Source organism: Salarias fasciatus, chromosome 14 (genome assembly GCF_902148845.1).
Source record: "Salarias fasciatus chromosome 14, fSalaFa1.1, whole genome shotgun sequence".
Classification (NCBI taxonomy): Eukaryota; Metazoa; Chordata; class Actinopteri; order Blenniiformes; family Blenniidae; genus Salarias; species Salarias fasciatus.
The window spans coordinates 37,409,152-37,434,928 of record NC_043758.1 but is presented as its reverse complement, the minus strand read 5'-3'; the positions used below and the strand labels follow the sequence as shown (position 1 = coordinate 37,434,928).

Below are 25,777 nucleotides of genomic sequence, written 5' to 3'. Positions count from 1 at the left end.
CTCTTCTCAATTCCATACTGTCATTTATAATGCATCAGTTGAACACACGTTAAACTAAATAAATCTCTAAATCAAATTTCTTCTCTTTTGATGTTTCCATTGTGGTTTTCAGTCATTTGTTTTATACTGTTTATACACTCACATGTTTTTAAACCTTACCACTGTGCCATTTTGTTAATAATTCATATTTGACAACGTATCATCCATGTTTGTTTCTGCTCCAGTCAGCATTCCTCACACTAATATCAGTCCGAATGAGATAAAATGGAAATTAAACATTACATTTATGCTGCTCCTGAACTTAATTTTCATCTTAAATGTTGCCACCGTGTCATTTTTAATGTTGACCCCGGAGCTTCCACATCGGACAGCGGGTTATCAGATGAGCCACCCACAGCGCCCTCTCCTGGAGGAAAAGTCTAACTGCGACAGGCGGACGGGAGCTCCTGTTTCTGTGCTGCCTGGTGAAAGCTGTCAGTGGGAGAGGAAAGAAGAGCTCATTTCAGCCTCATTTAATCCTGTTAGAACCTCAGTAAACAGCAGATGAGCACAAACACAGAAGGACAAAAAACAGACCCGGAAAAACCCACACGACACGATAAAACACGGCTGTGGCTCAAACATTACAGTTAGATCAGCCACATAAGTTGTTCATCATAGTGAGTTAAATGTGCGTATTGAATTCACATATTTGCCAATAGCAGCTGTTAGGTTTATTATAGTTTTACTGAATTAAAAGAGACAGAACTGCAGGATGATGTGTCACTTTCTCAGGGTCTGGTGGTTCATCACATTGCTCAAAGGTCATGTCAGATGAGCTCTAACGTCGGGATCAGGACAGAAAGTAGAAATGTATCTTCAGTTATGGCTGTAGTTCTAACATTAAAAACCACATGGTGGAAGTTACTCTCTTTCTCATCAGAACGGTTCTTCGTAGCAGATCGTGTGGACGCTGTCAGCTGGCTGTGTGTGTGTGTGTGCTGGTTCGGGTGAGCGCTGCGCCTTCCTCTTCCTCACATTAATCACCAGCTGACCTCAACAGACCTCGAGACAGGAAGTGTTGACTTTCAGGTAAAGTGGGTCAAGCCATGCCAGGAGCAAACCACACACACACACACACACACACACACACACGCAGTTTGCTGTCTTGTGTGGTGACTTTATTTTTTCATCTCCGACCTCCTGAATGAAGAAGTGAGGCCTGTTAGAGCAGAGCGGAGGACTGGAGAGACAGCCGGCGAGTCAGGAACCGCAGAAGTCTGCATATACGTAGCAGACGGGCGATTTCTCAACCCTGTCAGCCAACAGAGCAGCTCTGAGCTCGGAGCTCGCCGAATAACACGACTGCTCCGTTCCTCATGTGTGAAAGAGTCATGTTGATCGACACGGCTTTGGCCTGTTCATGTAAAATGCTAAAGAAATCCATTATTCATGGTGCATATATGGAAAATACTGCATGGTTGCACTGCAGGGTGTGTGAGGGTCAGGGCTGCTCCCCCGTCATGCAGACTGTGCACGGAGCGGCCCCGCGGTGCTCAGGCTGTGCTGAGCTCACCCATCTATCCACTTTCTTCAAAGAGGATTACCGCTCCTTCTGCTTAGCTTAGTTACCTCAAATTAGGGTGAGGGTAAAGCAGAGGTCTGCCGTCTGCGGAGGCCATCTGTCTGCCGGGCGCTCGGCGCAGAGCTCGCACTCTCGCTGCTGCCGATGGAGACCAGGCTGGAGCTGGACGTTCTCATCTACCCCGACGAGGTGAGGGTGGCCACGCCGGAGGACTTCAGGGAGTGGGAGCTGGAGACGGCCAGCCAGGTGTCCATCCCCACCGTCCGGCTCTTCGTGGCGCTTTACCCCTACAACCCCGCCGCCATGTCGCCCAACCCGGAGACGGCCGCGGAGGAGCTGCCGTTCGTGCCGGGCCAGATCATCAAGGCGAGCCTCGCTCCTCCTGCGTTTCACTTGTGTTTCCTGTCAGTACGTGCCGCAAAAGCTGCTTTGAAATCAGCACGATTGAGTTTCCTGTTTGTGCTAAATTCAGGCCGGCTCAGAATGTGTGAAGACAAGCTGTTTTTTTCTGTTTCCTGCCTCTGGTTCACCTGATTGAAGTGATTTTATGCCTGTTCGGCACAAATGAAGGGAGGTCAGGTTGCCTGTAAGCCGTTCCTTGTTTTAACCGGTCTGAGGTACAGTGACAGTGTGACCAGAGCTGCACAATGTGCAATTCAGACCGAAGAACTGAAGAGCGATCAGTTCAGATCAGTCACACTTCAGTGCCGACACTTCCTGTTTGTGTTGTCAAACCTGGAGTCTGCTCATAAAACATCTAGTTTGAAACGAAGCGAGGCTATTGTGTCTTTTTGAGCCGGTGTATCAGTGCTAACAAACGGTCAGGTGTGAGGCTGCGCTGAGCTGGATGACGAAGGTCTGAATGGATGGAGAGTTTTTCACCACATGAAAGAATCCAGGAAGCCTTCAGAAGGAAGGTGGATTAATGAAGTTTACAGGACCTGGAACCTTTGTTTTTGTGTACCGATGAAAAAGTGGAATCAAAATTTTTACTTTTAACAAAGCCTTTTTTTAATTACACCAGTGTACTAAACACTGCGAGTGTCGGGGGGTCAGATGGTGGAGCAAGTCGGAGGTTTGATTTCCCATCTCACCCTGTCCTGAGTGTCCTGAAGCTCAGGTTTATCCCAGTAATGTATAATGTATCTGCATTGCCATCTTCCCTGTCTGAACGTGTCTGCTGGATCATTTGTAGCATGTGTGTTATGTAATGTACTAGGGGTGTAACGGTACACAAAAGCCACGGTACGGTACGTACCTCGGTGTGAGGGTCACGGTTTGGTACGTTTTTCGGTACAGTGGGGAAAAAGTAAAAAAAGCTCACAAATGTACCAGAACATTTTTCCTAAGCTTTCCAATGCGACACATTATTGGCCCAGTTTGCATGGTGTTTTTTCAATCCGATTGTAAACAATAGTATTAAACGCGAGTGTATTCATGTACAGCATACAAAGCATCCATGCGCACAAAGTCTCACGAGGAACTTGCAGGTCTTCCTCTCTGCAGCAGCAGTCCTCAGCGCCAAGCAGAGAGTTTTTATCTGCTGATATCTGCTCAAATAATGTCCCAAAATCTCCATGATATGCTGCTGAAGGAGCGGCTGCTCCCCTGACCGCAGCACCGCCGTGCGGAGCAGCACGTCTCGGTGTGAGCTCTGCGCCGCATGCCGATGTTTCGAATTAACTGGTGCCCGTGTTAACTTGTGACCAATAATGACTGAAACATCTAGTCGTTCTGGCGAACGTCGGTTATCGACAGTTACAGTGAGTGTATACGTTTAAAGTCTTTTGTGAGTCTTACTTTAACAACTGCTGTAATCAGCATGTGTTTACACAGACCTCCGCTGTCATTCGTTAACACGGGAACCAGTTAATCCATAACACCAGCCGGCGATCGCTAGTATTCTGCTATAGAGCTCTTTATACAACTCGCTGTTGCGCGATTTGGTTCCATCTCGCCTCTCCAATGTTTTTTATGTCGGGGTTTTGTATTAAAAAAGTGTTTTTCCACCACCGTGGCATTCTCTGCTGGTTTTTTGACTGTGCTGCTTCCCATTTACTGGCACGTCACACGTCACTCCGTATGAGGGAACGCACGCAGAACAAATACTCTCTCTTGTAATCCGCTCCGCCACACGCTGCAGCTCTCATTCCGCTTGTACTTTCTTCTTTGTTTGTTCATGTTTGGACCTGCTTGTTCTACTTCTTCTTCTTCTGTGATAATGGTGGTTGCCGGCAGCTTTTAGGCTCATTACCGCCATCTAAGGTTGGAATTTTTTTTTTTTTTTTTTTTACTCACTGGTGTATTCGTCATGTGATTGTGTGTGCCGAACCGTGACCCCCGTACCGTGACGGTACGGGACGAATACAAATACCGTTACACTCCTATAATGTACCCAAGTTATGTACCTAAGTCCATTTAGCATTTTAAGCCTCTCTGGATACTGGAGAGTTTTTATCCTTTTCTCCTGAATCCTGCCATTTTTTACACTTCTGACAGATTTTAATTGTTTACACACAGAACTGGGTTCTGAAAACACAAAAGACTGACTGTGTGTGTGCGCGTGCGTGCGTGTGTGTGTGTGTGTGTGTGTGTGTGTGTGTGTGTGTGTGTGTGTGTGTGTGTGTGTTCCCAGGTCTGTGGAGATAAAGACGCTGATGGCTTCTACCACGGGGAGTCCGGCGGGCTGTCCGGCTATGTGCCGGGGAACATGGTGGCTGAGATCCCGGTGGATGACGAGTACCTGAAGCAGCTGCTGCTGCAGCAGGGGTTCCTCCCCGTGGACCCCGAAGGTACGGACCCCGGCTCCCGGAGCCCACCGGGCTGTAACACATATTCCTTCAATATAAAAGTAATGGCTGGAGATCCTCCCTCGTGGAGGCCGTGTGAACCGGACTCCTCCCACTGTCTCCGTTACCTCCTGCTCCGGTGTTTAAGCCTGCGCTTTCCCTCCCTCAGGAATGACGCTGACGCCGGAGGTGAGCGAGGTGGCCACCCTCTCCCAGGACGTGGTGGTCCGTCGAATGGTGGCCATGTTCGACTACGATCCCTGGGAAAGTTCGCCCAACATGGACAGCGAAGTACGTGTCTGCTTTTCATTGGGTTTCCTTTTTTTTTTGGTTGTCGTTGGAAGAATGAATGGAAGGGACCCAGATGTTGTTTCCCTGGCAGGTGGAGCTGGGGTTTCGAGCAGGAGAGATCATTTACGTGCTGGGAGACATGGATCGAGATGGTTTTTACTACGTGAGCGTCCTCTCCGCCGTCACATCACACCAGACGAAACCCTGCTCTCAGGCACTCAGGCTTCTCTCTCTGTAACTTTCAGGGCGACCTGCACGGACGGCGAGGCCTGGTCCCGTCAAACTTCCTGCAGCTCTTACCGTGGGATTAGCGACGTGCTCCACGCTCACAAGCTTTCGAATGCCAACTCTGAGACACTGCCACGGTTTTGTTTTTCCCATATTCAGACCTTAGCTATACCAGGGTTTTCTTTGTCAAAAGTAAATATTTTCTATTTTTATATGCTAGTGCAGCTACACATCCGCTTCAGCTAAAGCTAATGAGCGCAGTGAGACAACAGTTTCAATCCTTTGGTGATCATTTTATTACTTTAATGACTTTTTTTGTGAGAAAACACCCCAAAAAATGACAGAAAAAAATAAAAAAAAACATCAAAAATAAGTATTTTTTTCTCCTTTGGTTAAATTTACATAATTTTTACTGTTACAAAAGTCACGTTTACAGACAGAAGTCTCTGGTGGTGATGAATAGAATCATTTAGCCTTAACAACACACTCTTAGTGTCTGTTTTACAGACTAGAGTGAATCACTGAAGGAAGTCAATGTATGCCTTACATCTTGTTTCCATTTTTTTCTATAACTGGCCCATTTCATAGTAGCAACCTTTTTTTTTTTTTAGTTTTGCAGCAGATTTTATCTAATAAAATTGTCCAAAAAAATAGACCAAAACATTGTTTGAAATAAATATTTTAATGAATTACAAATAAACGGTCTTGAATTCGTACCTTTGCATTTCATTCTTTGCATTTATAAACATCTTCACACAATTACACGTCACTTCCAGTTCTACAATGTGAAATAATTCAGAGAAAAGTTCATCGGCTTCTGAAACCCACACAGTCCGACTCGTTTCTTCTTTCACTTTCCTCTGCAGCCAACAGTACACTCATCCATAAAGTAGGAAACACTACACTGTGCAATGAAGTTTAGTAGTGCTTTCTACTTTATGGGTGACAACACTGTACATCAGTCGCCTCCCGGTGCTCCGCCGCTGAACACACTCCGCTTCAATGCAGATTTTCACAGGTCAGACCAAACAACACAAACGCCAACATCATTTCCAAGGATTAAAACGGCCCAGTAAATGTGACAAGGTTGAATTAGATTCTGTTTTCATAAAACAAAACCAAAAAGTCAGGATGAGAAATGAAAGCAGGATTTTAAAGAAGTGTGTCGCCGCTGGCACCTTACCGCCTCAGGACTCCACGAAGAGAGAAAACCCAGAAGTGAGCCTGATCTTTATAAAAACCCCGTCTGAGCCACGTGGTTCACACAGGAAGGGCTGCAATAGTCTCACACACACACACACACACACACACACACACACACACACACACACACACACACACACACACACACACACACACACACACACACACGCTCAGTCTTGTATTTCTATCCTTGTGGGGACCGTCCATTGACTCCCATTCATGTCTAGCCCCTAACCCTGACCCTTACCCTAACCCTAACCCACACCACAACAAAGCCTAACCCTAAAGAAATGTTTTTGCACTTTTACTTTTTTCAGTAACAACAACATGGTCAAGAAAACACTGTTTCTCCTACTTAGGACCGGAAAAAGGTCCCCACAAGGCACGTCGTGCCAGGTTTTCTTATCCTTGTGGGGACATTTGGCCCCCACAAGGATAGAAAAACGAGTACACACACACACACACACACACACACACACACACACACAGCCAAGTGTATGCAAATGTGCTGTGACACACTCAGTGGCACAAATGGTTTCTGAACTCGTCTCAGTTGTTTCTTGTCAGAAGTTGCTGTCTGTGGGGCTGCAGTAAGAGTCTGATGGACGTTTGTTGATCTGTTGGTGAGCCCTGCAGGACGGCCTTCAAACGGCATCTGATGCAGTGAAGTCATGAAGAGAGAGAGATGATCGAATTGAAACTTTCATCAAGCCTAACCATGACCCTAACCCTAAACCCTAAACCTTCATGGATTTCATGGATTCTTGTCTGGCTGGTCAATGGTCACAATGACTTTGTGCTATAAGATGTCCTGATATCTTTTTTCACCGTCTGTTCGGCCACAGAGATGACTTCTCTGCATTGTTTCACTGCGACTCTCACCTTGGCAGGCAGGGCCGTTTTCACACCGTGCAGACGGCTGTAATGAACATTATGTTCTTCAATGCTACTGTGATCCTGCAGCACAATTTAGAGAAATTACTTACATGAGATGTCCTTTAAAAAAGGTTTCCTGTCAACTTTCTTGAACAAAGAAACCGTATCAGAGCAACCACTGCCAGAGTCTTTTGAATCTCGATGAAAGAGCTTTTAAAAACCTGACCACCGTCAGCTGATTGTTATCAATAAAACAAAAGGTTTTGCTGTTTGAGATCCGTCAAAGACACTGCAGATATATGGCTTTAACTAAAACTACGTGTTGCATGAGGGGTTTTCATGCTTTTCTGGGACGTTGCATTGGCGCTTCCTGTGCGGAGCAAAAATTTACAGGAAACCTTCATGACCTTTTAAACCCTTTAAAATATCATCTCTCATAGTGTAATCTGAGGAGATTAAATACTTCAGTGTAAATAAATGCCGCCATGTGCTGTTTAGCATCATACAGGCCTTAAATTAAACTTATTTCCATCATTTATCGTAGATTCATGCTGCTATCTCACTGTGTGATAATGCGTTCTTTCTAAAAACGGTGAAAAAAAACCACACACACTCACACTCACAAACATGAGGCCGACACCCGCGCGGTCTGCAGGAGACACAGAGAACTCCTTTTAAGGACATAACACGGTCAGGTAGCGGCCTCAAAGCAGAGAGATAGCAATCTCAGCAGCACATGGCCAAAGCACTGATCAGCTCACAACTCAGAAACGATCACTTTCCATCAAACGAGGAGCGAATGGGCTTCAGGTTGAAGAGCTGGAGCTTGTAAACGTTGAGAGTTTGGTGCTCCGTCCTCAAATATGCCACATGTTACAGCTGTGTGAGCACCAAACGTGCAGGAAGTGCTTCGTATCTGGAGTTTCTGAGAAGTCATTCACGCCGGCCGGGTTTTGAGGAGGCGTCAGTGGGGGGGAAGGTGGCGGCCGGCCGGCTCTTCTCCGTCCCTGCAACGGAGTGTGCAACGTGTGCAACGTGTGCAACGCGCTTGCGGCAACAGAAACTTTGCAAGCCGACTCAGACGGTCCGTGTCCTCCGTTGTCACGGCAACACAAAACCTCAGAGCCACATCAAGCGCAATAGGAGGAAGTGGGGGATGGGCGCGCACGCACCGGGAGGAGACGGGAGCGGACGGGCTGAGAAAGTGTCTGAAAGTTTCATTTTCTGCAGATCAGACGCCCAAAAGTTGCAAACAAACACAAACCAGTGTTGCGTCCGCGCGGACAGGGCAGCATGACCGTGCAGGGAGCGGATTACCTCCGCAGGCCGAGCTTGCATCACCGGTCTGCGCGGCGCTGGATTACATCCAGAGTGATCTCCTCCAGGTCTTAGAGTGATATAGATAGCAGGGAGATGCCAGAAACAAACGCAGCATCTAACGACACAGCCGGGCCTTATCCTCCCCGCTCTCTGAGCCAATGATTGAATTATGTTTCACCCTTGATGATTGATCTCAGGTTCAGGCTTCTTCTGTCCGCTGATGTTTTGGATGTTTCAGTCAGAACTCACATTAGTAGTGGATTCCATTGTGTATCAAGTGAAGTGAATCATTTAAAAACATGATATAGACCAACAACGAAACTTGCTGAGAGGCTTGATGCAGACTCTTTGTCGTCTGTTTCTCTTGAGTGTAACTTCCGTCTGAGACAGACTGGAGATGGCCGATCAGGCGGCTCTTCCACCTCTATCATGTATAAAGCTCAACTTTTCTCTTTAACATGAGTGATAGACATTATTGTCGATGCTTATGTTGAACTTTCATGATACCACCAGCCCAATTTAGCTTGATTTGGACACAAAATCAACTTTTTCAGCTTTTCAGAAATGATGCCAGAATGTTGGTAACAGCAGAAATGCTCTGCTGGGTTTATGAAACTGTTTATCAGATATACGACACACTTATAAAACTCTTCATTTACTTATGATTCCACAAAGCAAACATATTCCTGCTTCCCCTCGATTTTCCCCCATTGTCTGTCGTTATCAACTAATCCACTAGAGGGCGCCATCAGCCTCGTCTCTCTGGCTTCAGCAGGTGAAGCTGGTCCCTCCAAACTCACTTCTTTTCTTGGTTTGATTACAGCCACTCACTCAGATGACTGGACATTTCTAATGCAACAAAACACTACCAGATCCAGTGTGAGGCATCGTCTGCAGCCCCGGCACTCACAATCCTCACCTGGAGGGTCGTGACAGTCCCGATAACGCATTCACACAGCAAAAAGGAGATTTGTGTGTATTCCTAAATACATATATTGCACTGATGGTCGCTCGACATGAGTGTAGTTTTGAGGTGGAGTGACCTCGACAGCAGCGCTGACGTGATGAGGAACGAGGCTCTACCCAGAGAAACGAGGCCTGCAGGGCAACGCAGCTCTGGAGGCCTGGGCCGCTCACTTCCTGTGAGAAAACCAACGCTGACAGAAAGTAGTGATGAAAACGGAGGATTAAAACGTGTTCTGCGTTCAAACAAAACAGCAGCAACCACACACACACACAGGTTCGTATTTCTATCCTTGTGGGGACCTTCCATTGACTCCCATTCATGTCTAACTCCTAACCCTGACCCTAATCCTAACCCACACCACAAGAATGCCTAAACCTAAAGAAATGTTTTTGCACTTTTATTTTTGTCAGTAACAACAACATGGTCAAGAAAACACTGTTTCTCCTCATTAGGACCAGAAAAAGGTCCCCACAAGGCACGTCGTGCCAGGTTTTCTTATCCTTGTGGGGACATTTGGCCCCCACAAGGATAGAAAAACGAGTACACACACACACACACACACACACACACACACACACACACACACACACACACACACACACACACACACACACACACAGGCTTTTCTGACTATTTACCCAAATCTTCTCTATTTGTGTCAATATCGCATTAACAAACCAGTTCAGGTAATGATCTTGAAACTCCAGCAGCAGAAAATTCAAACACTCTGAAGCTTGGTTTAGTTCGACATTCATTCTTTCAGTAAAGTGTGATCAGAGCTACTCCAGTCCACTGACTTTATTTATTTTGGCCAAATCGACACTCAACCTAACCAAATAATACCCCAGCTTCTTTGATGAGAAATGCTGAGTGAAGTCCAGCAGGAGAGAGAACTCCTGCTCCCCTGCAGGGCCGGGAGGAGAGCTGATGCCACTGCAGCGCCCCCCGCTGGATGGTTCATAAACTGCATGTCTAGTTTGCATAAAATAAAATGTAATCCTTAAACGAAATCTGTTTCTCCAGTATTTTAAATTAATACACAGTAATGATGCCTGAAGTGTTTATTTTCATTTTAATTTGATGAATTCAACTCAGTTTACAAGAAATCTGATGAGCTCCTCCCAGGAGCTGCAGGTTGAGAGATGCACTGAGCAAACTGTCTCATGAAATCTGCACTTTTTAAAATCTAATTCTCATACTTGGCCGTTTTCCCTGATTTTGGTTTATTTACTTTATGAAGACACATTAGATTCTTGCTGCCTAACAGATCCAGTGGCAGCGTTCATACTTTCTCAAAAGATTAACACAAACACCTACAACATGTCTTTAATTACTTTCACTTCTTTATGACTTCTGATTTTTCCTTTCCATTTATTATTGCTTTCACAGTGCTGATAATTTTCACTTTCATTCATTTTGTCTTTTCATTCTTTATTTCATCCTTTAAAAAGAAGAACATACAACTTACAGTAAATGTATGAAAAAAGGTGTGAAGAAGTAAAAAAAAAAGACATGAAATCCATCTCTTATCAAAACCGATCGATCTCAAAATCAAGAACATTTTTGGTCAAGCAGCGCAGTTCATGTCAAAGCACAAGACAATTAAAAGACTGACAGGCCTATAATGATGAACAATTAAGGTTTTTAAATCTTTTTTTAAAAGAAGACTGATGGAAGCATATCTCCAAGAAGGGGGCATACCATCTTTTAAAATATTATTTAGGACTGGCATGAAAATTGGGTGGATTGGGTGGAAAACTGAAAAGCAACATAATTTATGTGATTTTAATTCATTTTAATTTGAAAATTGACCGTATTTTCTCGTATTTTCTGTTCTCGACTTCCTGTCTGGTGCGATCTGCTCTGTCCAGCTTTACAACTGGTGGTGCACGGTGCGCGCAGCTCGTGGAGTAAATAGAGAGGAGCGGAGCGGCCGCGGTCCACGGCGCGAGCCGCTACGCACGCGGCGGTCCCCGCGCCTCCTGTAACCGTCAGATAAGTTAACAGGGGTGCTGATCTGGAAGTCGGTGCGCGGCGCTTCCGCCTCCATGCGCGGCGCGTCCTGTGTGAACCAGGTGTTTGTCCCCCCCCTGTTGGTGGGCCTGCCCAACCATGTGAAACACTGCCCTATCTCTCAATGATAAAGGGAGATTATTTTGAAGGTGACGGCGGTGTTTTATTTTGAAATGTACAAAAATAAAAAGTTACAACCAACTAAGGCTGGACGATTAATTGAATTTATCTTGACTTCGATTTTGGTTACTCACGATCATAAAAACGTTATAATCGGAGAAAAATTATTAATTTGCCAAACGGCACGGCGTGTATGTAATTTCCTACACTGCCAAAGCACCATGAATGCATCTTGTGCGGGCAGCCGCAGCAGTTTACAAACATGGCCGAAAAGGAGCCTTTAGTTGACAAGAAAGGCAGGACTACTTCAGTCATCTGGAAGCATTTTAGCTTCAAGTCGTGGGACATCCAGCATCCCTGCCACAAGTGCTGCATCACAGCGGGTTTTCAGCGCAGGTGGAAATGTTGTCACCTGCCTTCGTTCGTCACAGAAGCCAGACCAAGTGAACAGACTCGTCTTCCTTGCCGAAAACCTGTAGGAAGTTCTTCTTCTTCTTCCTGTTGTTTTATGGTGGGTGGCAGCCAACTTTTAGGCGCATTTCCACCACCTGCTGTGCGAGAGTGTGGATTAGAGGATATTTTCCTGCCTAAAACTCATATTCTTCTGATGATTCCATTATCCCTTAGGAATCTGAACAAATATTTACAACCGTGTTGCTCATACTTTAAGATGTTCTCCAGCAACAAAGGACTTTCTGACTCCTCTAATTTCCCCCTAAAAGCACGTCGTTCCACCTCATGCTTTCCACAATGCAACAAGACGTGCTCCACACTCTCAACTAGGGGTGCAACGGTTTCAGATTTTGGTGTACGGTTATAGTCTGAGAAAAAAACCACGGTTTTACCATTTCACGGTTGTTATTATTATTAGACCGCAGGGTTTCCGCCAGACTTTTTCAGTTCGGGCGCCCCGCCCGCGCTAAATCCTGCAGCTCCCAGACAACAGAGAGGGGAAAAAAACAAAAAAAATAGCGCTCCACGGGTGTGCGCTTTCTCTCTTCTTCGGACGGTCTGAAGAAGCGTCATGCTAGCGGTAGCCGTTAGCACCCTCCCGATGGTCCAAAAACTCACACTTCCATTACTACCCCCCCCCCCCCCCCCCAAAGCCTCATGCTAGTGCTAGCCGCTAACCAGCGACGTCTGCCATTACCTCTGTTCCACTAGCCATGGCGGCTACGTTAGCACAGAGCACAGAGCCCGGTTAGCTGAGCTCGTTTCTCCCAACATTCGTGGGCTGCAGCTCCTATGCCTGTGACACGAACAACGGTTCCCGTCGATTTTAATGCGTTTTGCAAACACTGTTTCTCTATTTCTCTCTGTATCTCCTCGTCTACTTGTCTGTGGTCTGTTCTCATACATCTGTGTGCTGTTGTGGTCCGCCCGCTAAGTCGGTCGTGCGGAAACAAAGAGAGAAAGAGAGAGGCAAAGGACCGTTTTGGCTGCATTTTGCGCAACACGGGAGTCTAAACTGACTGACTGTTGTGAGCGGAAATAACCGATGTTGCCAAACGCCTGCGGTTATATAACCGTGACATTTAAAACCGCGGTTAATAGAAAAACCAGTTAATGGCTGCACCCCTACTCTCAACAGCCTCGCCACACCCGCATATTCCCGTTGGGTGTTTCCCTATCATTGCCAGAGCCTGGTTAAGCCCTGTGTGCCCAATTCTAAGCTGACCCAGAACAACCTGTTCTCTTCAGTTCACTTCCAGAGCTTTATGACGCCCTCCTTTCTTTTGAATCTTATACAGATGTCTTCCTTTCCCCTCCTCATCCCAGAGCCGCTGCCATTCTGCCTGAATTTGGTTTTTAATCAATGTTTTTGCCTCTGATTTACTGAGGGTTACCTCCCACAGTCTTTCCTGTTTTAATGCTTGTTTGGCCAACTGATACGCCATCTCATTCCCCGTTACCTCCTTATGGGCTTTAACCCATAAGAAATGAATGGTCGTTTGGACATTTTTTTAATCTATACAATATCTGATGTATTTCATATAAAAGGTCTGGTCGGCTCTGTGACGAGAAGTTTTGAACTGAGGTTAGGGCTGCTAGTGAATCTGAACAGATTAAAGCTTGCACTATTTGGTTCTCTTCTACCTAGTGTAATGCCATTAACAGTGCCATCAATTCCGTTGTAGAAACCGCAAGGTGGTCCGTGGTCCTCTGCCTTCTAAAAATACCTAATTCAGGGACAACAAAAGCATACCCAGTTCTCCCTGATTCAGGATCCTTAGATCCATCAGTAAACAGGACAGTACAATTTGCATACCGACTCCGAATTCTGACATTAACCGCTTCCACCAAGTTCCTACTACTACGGCTTTTTAACCCATGAATATAGAAATCAACATCTGCAGTAGGCAACACCCAATATGGAGTAACTGTACCCGGTACAGCAAGACTATATTTTTTCCCCTCAATCCCCATACTTCTTGCCATTTTACCCACTGACCAGGCAAAGCATGATGTTTTGGACTGTCCACTCTCCCAACAGGGAATCAGCGCTCTGACGACAGGATGACTTTCTGCTTTATGCCCCTGTAAATTGACCCAATACTGCACTGCCACCTGCTTATGCCTCAATCTTAATGGCAACTCTTCCATCTCAACCTAAACTGTAGGAAGTTAACTACAGGGAGTGTTTAACTATGCAGCCAACCCCTCTTTTGTTATTTAAAACGTTTTTGAGAGAGTTCAAAGAATATTTTCAGGTTGTGTTTTTGACTGAGTTATTAGTGTATTTTGCATATTGCTATTTTTGTTTTATAGAAATGCATGCAGATTGGGTATTTATTTTTATTTATTTGTTTTATTGATATTTAATATATTATTTTTTTATGAGTTTATTTTTGATTGTTCTTTCAAGTTGTAGTTTAATAAATACTCAAGTTTTGGAATTATGAATAATCGTGGTTATTAATCGTGATTTCATTATCTATCAACATAATCATGATTACTATTTTTGCCATAATCGTCCAGCCCTACAACCAACTTCCAGTTTCATTTGGCTCCACCCTCGCATTAAGCTTAACATGAAATTTAATACTACCAATAAAAAAAAAAATCTGGATAACTAGGAAAAAGCTTTGAATTTAGGACTTACAGTTGAAATTATTATATTTTTTAATTCAGTTTGATGAACTCAGTTTACAAGAAATCCTATATGGGTTCACGTCTCATCAACCTTTGAACTGAAATACATAATTAAACTTTTTCTGGTCATGGACCTTGATGATGGAAAATTAGGTATGTGGCCCCAGCTGGGAGCTAGCCATGTTCTCAGAGGTGTCTGGCAGCTGGCTGGGCTGCGTGGTTCAGCCACCATGGCTACAACAGGGGCTTCTACCCACCAAGGCTTCTCTCCACAAATCCTCAAGCCTATGAATCTCCAAACAGAGCTCCAGCTGGGCCACTGGCCGTGGTCCCAGAGCCGTGCGGCCTCCGGCTGGACTCAGTGAGGAGAAGACCTCGCCGCTAATTTCACAGTCAGTCAGACGTGAGAGAGACAGCGCGAGCCGTGCATCTCTACAGTGCGGTGTATGTCGATGCCGCCTGCTGCTGCCGTTTATCACCCGCCCTGCGTTGAGTTTCTCTCCCTTTGTGATGGCTTTTGCATCTCCCTGTCTCCCGCTTGTCGAGCCCATAGTCTGCAGCTCCTGGGAGCTCTTCCTGGTCTGCAGGTGTCACTGAGGACCTCTAGTGGTGGAAAGCAGTGAAGCATGAAGAGGCTGAGAAAATGAAAAACAGACAACTTGGAGAAAGTCCAGACAAAGAATTTAAAATAGTGACCTCAAACTCTATTGAAGACCCAAATGGGTGCTTTATTGCCATTGTTTAATATTCCTGTCATTTTGGGATGTATCTACACCTAGTGTGCGAACTATACTGTTGCTGCCGGGGGGGGCTCAATTTTTTTTTTTTTTTTTTTTGGGGGGGGCATGCCTGGGAGCGAAGACTTACACAAAATACATCCATCATTACAAGCCGATACGTCTGCTTGCCTTATGTCAGCACATGTAAGCACAAGAGAGCAAAAGGTACTGACTTCTTGCGGCCGGAATGACAGTCCCATTATCCACGCCAGGTATCGCAAGTGTAGGGGGTCCCAGCTTGGGCTCCGCAGGCAGATACATAGAAAACCGGCTGAACGGAGTGCCCTGGAAATATTGAATTGGAATCAGTGAGACACGACAAGTGTTGCTCCTTCTTCATTCATCCGATTGTGTTTATTTACATCTTGACTTTAACTGCATGAATGAATTCTTTTCTGTTATCTTGTCTGCTCTGCATCAGCATATGCAACATCCACATTTGGAAAACATGAAGCCATATATTCTTCTGAAACATAGACTTATCAAAAGTCAGTGAAAACCAAAATACACATCTTGTCTTTAAATCACATTTTCTACCATCAATCATGTCAGTACTTAGACTCAAACATTTTTAACATCTTTGTTCACTCAGCAAAAGAGTGTTTTTTGTAATAATGATACAGTTTATAAGTGATCACTTCATGAAACAGAATACATCTCATTTTGCAGTTACAATGAATTATCAGAACACCAATGACAAACACGGCTACATCCTCACTTGGCGCCAGATTCCATGAACCGAATCTATCAAAAGCATTGTAGGAGCCATTTATCATTTCTTTCATTAACCACCAGGGGGAGCAGTGTAGGGAAAACACGTTAGGAGCACACAGGTGATTAGAGACAGGTGTGCATGGAGGGACAGGTAACAGTCTTTCACCGTGACCGAGCGGCGTGTGCGATCTGGTTTATCTGATGGAAATTGTATGGTTGAGCTTTCTGGCTCCAGCTTAATGCGAATGGTGGATCGTGTGTGCACCAAAGGAAATAAATGGGTACACACAGCACCCAAACGCAGAAAGAGCGTGAACGTGATTGATTGACTTGCCGTGGGGGCACGCGTTGGAGACGATTCTCCCTCTACACCTCAGGAGCTCAAAGTGTAGCAGCCCTATAGGAAAAGGGCTATACAAGCATTAACATGAGCTGTCCAATGAGGCCAAAACTTATGAGACTATAAATTGATCTGAACCGATTGTCTCTTTAACATTTTTACACACACAACTATTTCACACACACCGAAATTAACCTCAAATGCCCCGGAGCCACAAAGGAATAAATAAGAAAAAAGTGAATACAGATGGCGGCCGCCATTTCCTCACTGCGGACCGTCAAATTAAACTGTTTCTACACATAACATATTTCATACTGACTGAACACATATCACCGGGGATTTACAGGACTTTACAAACATCTATGATCACGAACACGGTAGCTAACTGACCTGGAATTATTGAATTAGAATCAGTGAGACACGACAAGTGTTGCTCCTTCTCGATTCATCCGATTGTGAGCATCCGTTGCTCTGCACCACTTAAAGCAGGGGTGGGGAACCCTGGTCCTGGAGGGCCGCAAACCTGCATGTTTTCCATGTCTCCCTGCTTCAACACAGCTGATTGCAATGAGGCTCGTTATCTAGCTTTCTGCTGGACTTGGCCATGAATCTTGATTCGATTCAGGTGTGTCACCGAATGAATGTTACTCGAGGGTGCTGCCACCCTGTGTCCCTTCGGAGAACAGCATGTCGTGCACTTCCATTTGTCTCTTAAAGCGATTCTTCAACATTTTGGCAAATTGGCCCATTTAGCGCAATTCATTAGTCATTTCGAACAGTATACTTACTGTTTTTGTGAGGGCGAGCTGTTGTTTATCCAGAGGTGAGTCGGGGAAGGTTTTCGGGACGGACACAATGGAAGTGGATGGTATTTTTGTTCCCCCTCGTCAAACTCATCAAATACACAATCCAACAGCCCCACACTTTGGTGGGCAAATTATAATCCTCACATTCACTACGCTGTGGAACACCAACAAATGTTATTGTAGCGTTACGACACTGAAGCAAATACTGGGAACTACTTTTTCTTTTGAAATCACTACGCCCAGACAAGTAGTTCCGTCTTAGCAATCTTCGCATAAACAACTCAGTCTCGTAATTTTGCATTAATATTTCACAGCGTAGTGAATGTGCGGATTATAATTTGCCCACCAAAGTGTTTTGGGGTTGTTGGATTGTGTATTTGATGAGTTTGACGAGGGGGAACAAAAATACCATCCACTTCCATTGTGTCCGTCCTGAAAACCTTCCTCGACTCACCTCTGAATAAACAACAGCTCGCCCTCACAAAAAAAGTAAGTATACTGTTTGAAATGACTAATGAATTGCGCTAAATGGGCCAATTTGCTAAAATGTTGAAGTATCGCTTTAATAATCACCCGGAATACAGAAAAATAACATTGTAACAGGGAAATAAACAGAAAGCAATAATCTCCACAAAACATTTCTTTTGTGAGTATCACACAAGGTAGCGGTATGAGCAGACAAAAACACACAGAATTAGGACGATATAGTATATCAGTCGCTGTGTGTGAGCACCGAGATTTCTGTTTAGATCAGGATGATGTAGAGGGGGGGAAATCCTAATCTTGGATCCTGGACGCTGAGCGTGGATGAGGCGCTGTCGCCATCTTGTCAAAAGATGAAAGATGAAAAACCAGTTTATTTCTGTTGTATATTTCTATTTCATTTACATTACTATTCCATTTATATTTCTATTCCATTTATATGACTAAACTGTGATTTTACTACTTTGCTTTTGTATCTTCTGACTGCATATTTGAAAGGTCACTTCAGTTTAGCCTCTTGAGTAAGCTATGAACAATGTCAAACCACAGCCTTGGAGAAGAATCTGGTCAGAGGACCAACAGACAGTACACTTATTGTTCAAACTGCCGTATGATGTGAAGGTGTGCAAATATTTCAGCTTGTGGAGTGGCCTGTCTTATAAGCTTAGCTAAGCCATTATAATTGCCACAGTGAAATAGGAAGAAGGTCTGGTATCTGTCTGCTCCGGTCGTAAAATCCAAAGAAGGTGCATAGAAAAGCCATCCTCCCTAACTATACAAGGACAGGGGATAAAATACCTTGTCTGTAATGAGTCAGCTACCATTCGGGTTCTGACTTAGATCTGATCTCGCAGGGCTGGTCAAGAATGTTCTGTATGTTGATTTTATTGCTAGGATTAGGACCTTCTCCTCTGTCTGATTATCTTCTTAATTGAATTAAAGAGCTTGTGCTGCAACTCAGAGGTTTCAAGCATCCTTTTTTCATTTCAATTTAGTCTCAACATGTCCCAGTAAAGGACTGATGTCCCTGATCAGAGAGGACAGAAAGAAGAAGATTAGACGAATAAAAAACGAGGAAAGCAGGAGGGTAAGGGTATGCTTGCAGGACTAACAACAGTCTCGAGCTTTCTGGCTCAGCAGAGACTAGTGTTTGTGTCAGCCCCTAAAAAATGCACATCAGAACTAACCTGCCGTGTTTTCCTCCACCATTAGAAGGGAATGAGTCCAGTTAATACACATTCATCAGGTGAATCCTATCTGCGAGACGTGTTTACAATGTGATAATATTGCAATATCTACAATGTGGCAATGTTACAGTGTTGCACTTCTGCTTCCACTTAGCAGACTACCAAAGATAAAGAGATTGAACAGGACTACTGATTAATAGAGTCAAGTGTAACGTCTGCTGTTGTATTTTGGGACTTTTCCAGAACGACTTCGGTGAGCCTCCACTGCCCCAGTGCCTTGGATCTAAATGGCGTGAAAACTATAACTATAGTTAATAGAGCTGATAAGGAGTGCAACATTTTTATGTATCTTGTGGTTCATTCCCCAGAACATTTGTTTTTAATTTCTCTCAGATAAGATTCCCGAGGTTTCCTCTGATTAAAAAAAAAACTCCCAGTGTTCCTGAACGCAGCGCAGAGGCGTTGTGGTGGGCGGTGCGTTCAGGGACTCGTCCCCGCTGACTGCTCCCTCTGCAGCCGCCTCTCTGCTCGGCAGTGTCTCTCTCGGAGGCTTTCTGTTCGGTACCGGGTTTGTGATGGAGCGCTGGAGGGGCAGAGTGGCTCTGGTGACCGGAGCCTCGGTCGGGATCGGGGCGGCTGTCTCCAGAGAGCTGGTCCGCCTGGGGATGAAGGTGATGGGCTGCGCCAGGGACGTGGAGAAAATCGAGGTCTGAACCCTTGTTCGAACTTTATTTCTGCACTTTTCAGAGGAAGGACAAAGGAAACTGGGAGTTTACATATCAACTCTCATGATTTAAATGACTTTAACTTTTAACAGGCATTATTTTGAGAACTTTTCAATACTGGACATGAAAACAGAATTTTTACATCAATATTAAAATGCAAAATGATAAAAATTTCACTTTTATGCAGAAAAGAATGTGATCGTAGATGGATATTTTACTGTGAACGGCGTCTCTCTGCGAAAAAGAAAACAATAGTTAATACTTAACCAGAAGTTATTTCATTGATTTTTAATCTGACCTTTAATCCAGAGGAACAGACAATAGGATCCCAGTCTCAGGGAATCTATAAAGATTAAAATTTATCAACTCACTCTACCCATTTATTTTATTATTATGGCACAGGTCCATGCGCACTAAAAGCGTATGTCCAAAATGTAGACGAATAATCTCCCCAAGTTTACCTCAAAGCAGAGCAAAGGTGAATCAGTGATCTGTTTGATCTTTCTGCTACTTTCACTGCTGCCCTTTGTCTCCCAGCTTCAGGAGTCATTAAAAATTCAAACATTAACTGTTGTTGCAGGTTTTACTTTCAAAGATGTTCTCCCTGAATCTAGATATAAAGAATATTGTTTCCGTGTGCAAGGCCATTTTCTGGACCATAAAAAGACGGAAGGTCAATAGTTAACCTGCTGTTGATGATTTTCCTGATCTGATTCCAGAAACTGGCAGCAGAGTATCGGAGTGCCGGCTTAAGCGGCGTTTTGGTGCCTTTTAAGTGCGACTTGACCAAAGAAGAAGAGATTCTGTCCATGTTCGCTGCCATCAAAGCTCAGCACCAAGGTGTGGACGTGTGCATCAACAACGCTGGCCTGGCCCATGCGGACCACCTGCTGTCTGGTAAAACCAGCAACTGGAAGAACATGCTGGATGTAAGAGCTCCGTGCCGTAGCTTCAGAGGAGTCTGGACAGATCTGGAGTATTTTATTAGCATGAGTTATTAAAGGTTATTAACATGATTTGAGATCATGTGCTGTTGGAGGCTCCTGCTGCAGCCACTTGTTGTTTCTTCACAGCTCATATCTTATTCTCTCCCAATACTTGGTCTCATGAATTCACAAATATAGAAACTGTTTGCATGAAGTGACTGCAGTTTGCATGGTGACTGTCTTTTTGTGTTCCAGGTCAACGTTCTTGGACTGAGTATCTGCACACGTGAAGCGTATCAGTCGATGAAGGAGAGAAACATTGATGATGGACACATAATTCAAATCAACAGGTTCAGATTCATTCACTGACATGCTGTCTCTTCACATGGCACCAAAAAACCTTATGTCAGATTAATCTCAACATGCTTAAGCTTCACAATGAAGCCTATAAAACCCAATGTGATGCTAAAGTAGCCAATCATTCTGTTAACACTTTATGATTTCTTCTTTTCCTTCTGTTATTTAGCTTAAAATCACATGAACAACCTGGTTAACAGCTCAGACGTCTTCTGTTGCAGCATCTGTGGACATATTGTCATCCCTTCCGGTGACATACATTTCTACACCGCCACCAAGTTCGCCGTGACCGCTCTGACCGAAGGTCTGAGGCAGGAGCTGCATCAAACCAACTCGCAGATCCGAGCCACCGTAAGACTGTGACACAGTCCGTCTGCACTGCGATCTGTTCTCTACACACTCATTCAGTTTCTGCTGTTCAGGCTGTTAAGGGGTAGAAGGAGAGAAAAGATAGGACAGAGAGCACCTGGAAAAATTTGCATTTCTCAAAGAAAATCTGTGTGTGTGTTGACCTCAAAAAAGATACACTGTAATGCAGAAGATGTTAAAGAAGCTGAAAGGGTTTTTAAAAACTGGAAAAAACTTAGAGTAGAACAAAGATTAAAGGTTGAAAGAGTTAGAAAAAAAGCTTAAGAAGATAAAAAAAAAATGAGCTTGAAAAGTTAAAAGAGTTAAACAAAGCCTAAAAAGTAGAAAATGTTGAATAAAAGCTGAAAAAAGCTTAAGAATGTTTAAAAAGTTGAAAAAAAAATGAAAAAGCTGAAAAAGTTCATTATTAACGTAGAAAGCAGTAGAGTCAGTGTCTGAGCAACAGGATCATTAGAGCTCCAGCAGTAATGGAAAAATCCAGAATAATCAAGGAGCAGTCAGCAAAACAGGTTTGTTGGTTGCCATGGAGACGAGCTGCACCCAGCAGCCATGACAGCGAGTCAGCACTTTTTCATCCAGTTTGTATGGTTGAAGAAACCGGTTTCCAAAGAACCGAGAGGTGACATTTGGAAAAAAAAAAAATGTGAGCATTAGACACCTTTCATGGATTCATCCTGAGGTTTTCATGTCTGTAGGATCATCCGTTCAGCCACAGCGAGTTTGTAAAAATGTGTGAAGTTTTGGATTTCAGCAAGAAAACCTCTCTCCAAAATGCGTTGGAGAAAATCCTGCACTCTCCTCAAACAAATGCATCTGGAGAGAGAAACATTTCAGATACAGACAAAATGACCAGATTGTGAGCGTCACAAGAAAAATGCCTACGTTTTGAGGTATAATTTGTGAAGATTGAGCCAGAAATGTGGCCGTACGACAAGAGAAGTTTTTTTTTTTTGGATTAAATCGAGAGCCTCCTGCACTCTAAATTCCTTTCTCCCACTCTAGCCTCTCCAATACACACCCATTATAAACTCCAAAAAGTGATGAAACTCTAACTAATCTTTAAAGGTCACAGTTTTAATTTGATAGAAGATAGTGAAATGAGGTTTTCACATGTGAATCGAGGACAAAAATGGCAACGTTTAAAAACTATAATGACTTGAAAGTCTGACAAAGTGATAGAGGTTCAAAGTTGAAGGATTTTTCCATCCATTTCCATATTCAAAATAATTTAAAAAAGTTAATATTTTAAAAGCTGAATGATTAAAATTGGTTAAGATTTGAAAGCGTTGAAGGGTGATCAAGTTGAACAGTTTATTCATCCATTAACATGAAGCAAATAGTTGCATAGAAGTTGAAATACTTCAAAAAGTTTAAAAAATATATTGAAAAGCTAGAACATAGCACCCATGTCCTTAAAATCTGCAGTTTTGGACAAAATTTGTTGGAGGATAAGTGTGCCAAAAAACAGGGGAGTAAAGAGAAAAAGGAAAAAAGGTTTAAACAGTTCAAATTACAGATACTCTGTTTCTATAAAATAATAATATTAGTTTAAAGGAGGAATATTTAAAACTATATGTAGAAGTATGAAAAATATAAACTATCAGTGCAATACATCAGTTATTCACAGAACACTGATGCACTGATTACACAGTTCTTTGGGTGAATTTGGAGCTATGAACAGCTTTTTATTGATGTTTAAAAGTTGCTTTAGGAGCTGATCATGGTGTCCAGGGTTGGTATTTTTTCAGTTTGGTGTTTGTTCCTGTTGTTTTTCAGTCATATTTTCATTAAATCTTCTGATGGTCTTTGAAACAGTCCAGCTGTATTTGATTGTGAAATCATCTTTAACAGTTCACTCCTCTCAGTAACTCTGCTCACTGTTGTTTCACCTCTCTGTTCTCAGTGCATTTCTCCAGGTCGAGTGGACACAGAATTCGCTTCCCGGTTCTATGCAGACACCCCTGAAAAAGCTGCTGCCATGTCCACTGAGTTCAAGGTGTGTTTTATTCTGCCGCACCTCTAACGGCTGCGGAGCTTCCTGTTTACGTCCTGGTTTCCTGTCTGACAGGGTCTGGAAGCTGTCGATATTGTTAACGCGGTGGTGTACGTCCTGGGAGCTCCTCCCCATGTGCAGGTGTGTGTGATCCTCTAACCTCTCACATTTTGTAAAGCTGCTCCTTCAGCAGTCAGAATACCTGCAGTTTACTCAATAACATCAACATTTTCTTTCAGATCGGAGATATTGTGATGCGACCTGTGAGGCAGCCATTCTGAACCTGCACCATGTGACGCCTCTTTTAACCTGTTGAGAGACAAACCTTTGATATGTCTTCTCATATTAAAAAAATAACTATATCTCATCAAGAAATGCAAGTTTTACTTTTATAAAACAATAAAACCAGTACAAGAATGTTGGTAATTTCTTTTTTATAAAGTGGTCCCAAAATGTGCATCTAGTATGAATGAAAATCCCACCACCCGCCGAGGGAACCGTAGGGGCCGGGTGCAGTGTGGATTGGGTGGCAGCTGACGGCAGGGTGCCCAGCGACCCTATCCTTGGACACAGGACTAGCTCTAGGGACATGGAATGTCACCTCGTTGGGGAGGAAGGAGCCTGAGATTGTGAGGGAGGTTGAGAGGTACCGCCTAGATATAGTCAGGCTCACCTCCACACACAGCCTGGGCTCTGGAACCCAATGTCTTCAGAAGGGCCTTTACTCTCCACTTCTCTGGCGTTGCCCGCGGTGAGAGGCGGCGGGCTGGTGTGGGTTTGCTTATAGCCCCACAGCTCAGCCGCCATGTGTTGGAGTTCAGCCCAGTGAACGACAGATCACATCCCTGTGCCTTCGGATCGGGGACAGGTACCTCAATGTTGTTTCGGCTTATGGGCCGAACAGCAGTGCAGAGTACCTGGCCTTCTTGGAGTCCCTGGGAGGGGTGCTAGACAGTGCTTCATCTGGGGACTGCTTTGTTCTACTCAGGGACTTCAACACCCACGTGGACAGCCACAGTGAGACCTGGAGGGGGGTGACTGGGACGCACGGCCTCCCTGATCTGAACCAGAGTGGTGCTTTGTTATTGGACTTCTGTGCGAATCGCAGTTTCTCAATAACAAACACCATGTTTGAGCACAGGGGTGTCCATAAGTGCACATGGCACCAGGACACCCTAGGCCGGAGGTCAATGATTGAATTAATTGTGTCATCTGATCTCCGGTCGCATGTTTTGGACACTCGGGTGAAGAGAGGAGCAGAACTGTCGACCGATCACCACCTGGTGGTGAGTTGGATTCGCTGGCGGAGGAGGAAACCGGACAGACTTGACAGACCCAAACGTGTTGTGAGGGTCTGCTGGGAACGTCTGGTGGAACCGTCCGTCAGCAAGGTTTTCAACTCCCACCTCCGGGAGAGCTTCTCCCAGATCCTGAGGGTGGCTGGAGACATTGAGTCCAAATGGACCGTGTTCTCCACCTCCATTGTCGAAGCAGTTGCTTGGAGCTGTAGTCGTAAGGTCTCCGGTGCCTGTCATCAATCAATCAATCAATCAATTTATTTTTGTATAGCCCAGTATCACAACAACAGCTGCCTCAGGGGGCTTCAAGATGTTACATTTGTCGGTAAAAGTAAAAACAGTGAATAAGCATAATGGTAATATGTCAATATTTACAGTAACGAGACAGAACGAAGCAACCACCGCCTTCGACCCTCACATCCGGCAAGAAAAAACTCCAAAAACCCAGTGGGAAAAGAAGAAATCTTGGGGAGAACCGCAGTATGGAGGGATCCCTCTCCCAGGGACGGACAGCTTTGGCAACAGCTAGCATGAGACAATAAGAAGTAAAGCCTAGGACAATGTTGAGGACAGTCCGTTGGACGGTCCAGCACAAGAACCACGGATCCCAGCAGTAGAACCGAAGCCAGTCCACGGGCAGGACCGACAGGGGTGTCCTCCCGGTCCGGACGGAGCTTGTTCATAGGCCTTCGTAATAGTGGAGTCAGCAACTGAAACTGGAGAAGACTCCCCCTCGAAGGGGGGGACAACAGGTGAAAAGCAATGAACGGACTAAAGGGAATAACATTCAGACATTAGAGGAGGACAGGGCTCAGTGCACCGTACTTCCCACAGCATTCTAGCTCCTGGGGCAGCTTTGTGGATACTTAACTGTTTAAACTAGTATTTAGTTAGTATAGTTTAGTTTAGTTTAATTTAGTTTGGTTTAGTTTAATTTTGTTTAGTGTAATTTGGTTTGGTTTAGTTTAGTTTAATTTAATTTAATTTAATTTAATTTAATTTAATTTAGTTTAGTTTAGTTTAGTTTAGTTTAGTTTAGTTTAGTTTAGTTTAGTTTAGTTTGGTTTACTGTAGTTTGGTTTGGTTTACTTTAGTTTGGTTTGGTTTGTTTAGTTTAGTTTAGTTTAGTTTAGTTTAGTTTAGTTTAGTTTGGTTTACTGTAGTTTGGTTTGGTTTGTTTTAGTTTAGTTTAGTTTAGTTTAGTTTAGTTTGGTTTACTTTAGTTTGGTTTGGTTTGTTTTAGTTTAGTTTAGTTTAGTTTAGTTTAGTTTAGTTTAGTTTAGTTTAGTTTAGAATCCCTAGCTGACCTGATCATAGGCTGCATCGAAGAGAAACG

At 44.1% G+C, this 25,777-nt stretch overlaps 2 protein-coding genes across 2 annotated transcripts; both read left to right on the top strand.

Moving 5' to 3' along the window:
* The first annotated feature begins 1,644 nt into the window (after nucleotides 1–1,644).
* LOC115399976 (RIMS-binding protein 2) lies at nucleotides 1,645–5,582 on the top strand. Its single transcript, XM_030107642.1, has 5 exons — nucleotides 1,645–1,930; nucleotides 4,200–4,356; nucleotides 4,523–4,644; nucleotides 4,736–4,807; nucleotides 4,890–5,582. The coding sequence occupies exons 1-5, from the start codon at nucleotides 1,709–1,711 to the stop codon at nucleotides 4,953–4,955; spliced, it is 639 nt and encodes a 212-aa protein (XP_029963502.1). The 5' UTR covers nucleotides 1,645–1,708; the 3' UTR covers nucleotides 4,956–5,582.
* A 13,716-nt stretch (nucleotides 5,583–19,298) lies between these two features.
* Nucleotides 19,299–23,554, top strand: LOC115399968 (dehydrogenase/reductase SDR family member 11-like). Its single transcript, XM_030107634.1, has 7 exons — nucleotides 19,299–19,480; nucleotides 20,218–20,427; nucleotides 20,680–20,774; nucleotides 21,003–21,132; nucleotides 23,054–23,146; nucleotides 23,219–23,284; nucleotides 23,383–23,554. Exons 1-7 carry the CDS (start codon nucleotides 19,349–19,351, stop codon nucleotides 23,422–23,424), a joined length of 768 nt encoding a protein of 255 aa, XP_029963494.1. The 5' UTR covers nucleotides 19,299–19,348; the 3' UTR covers nucleotides 23,425–23,554.
* Nucleotides 23,555–25,777: the final 2,223 nt, after the last annotated feature.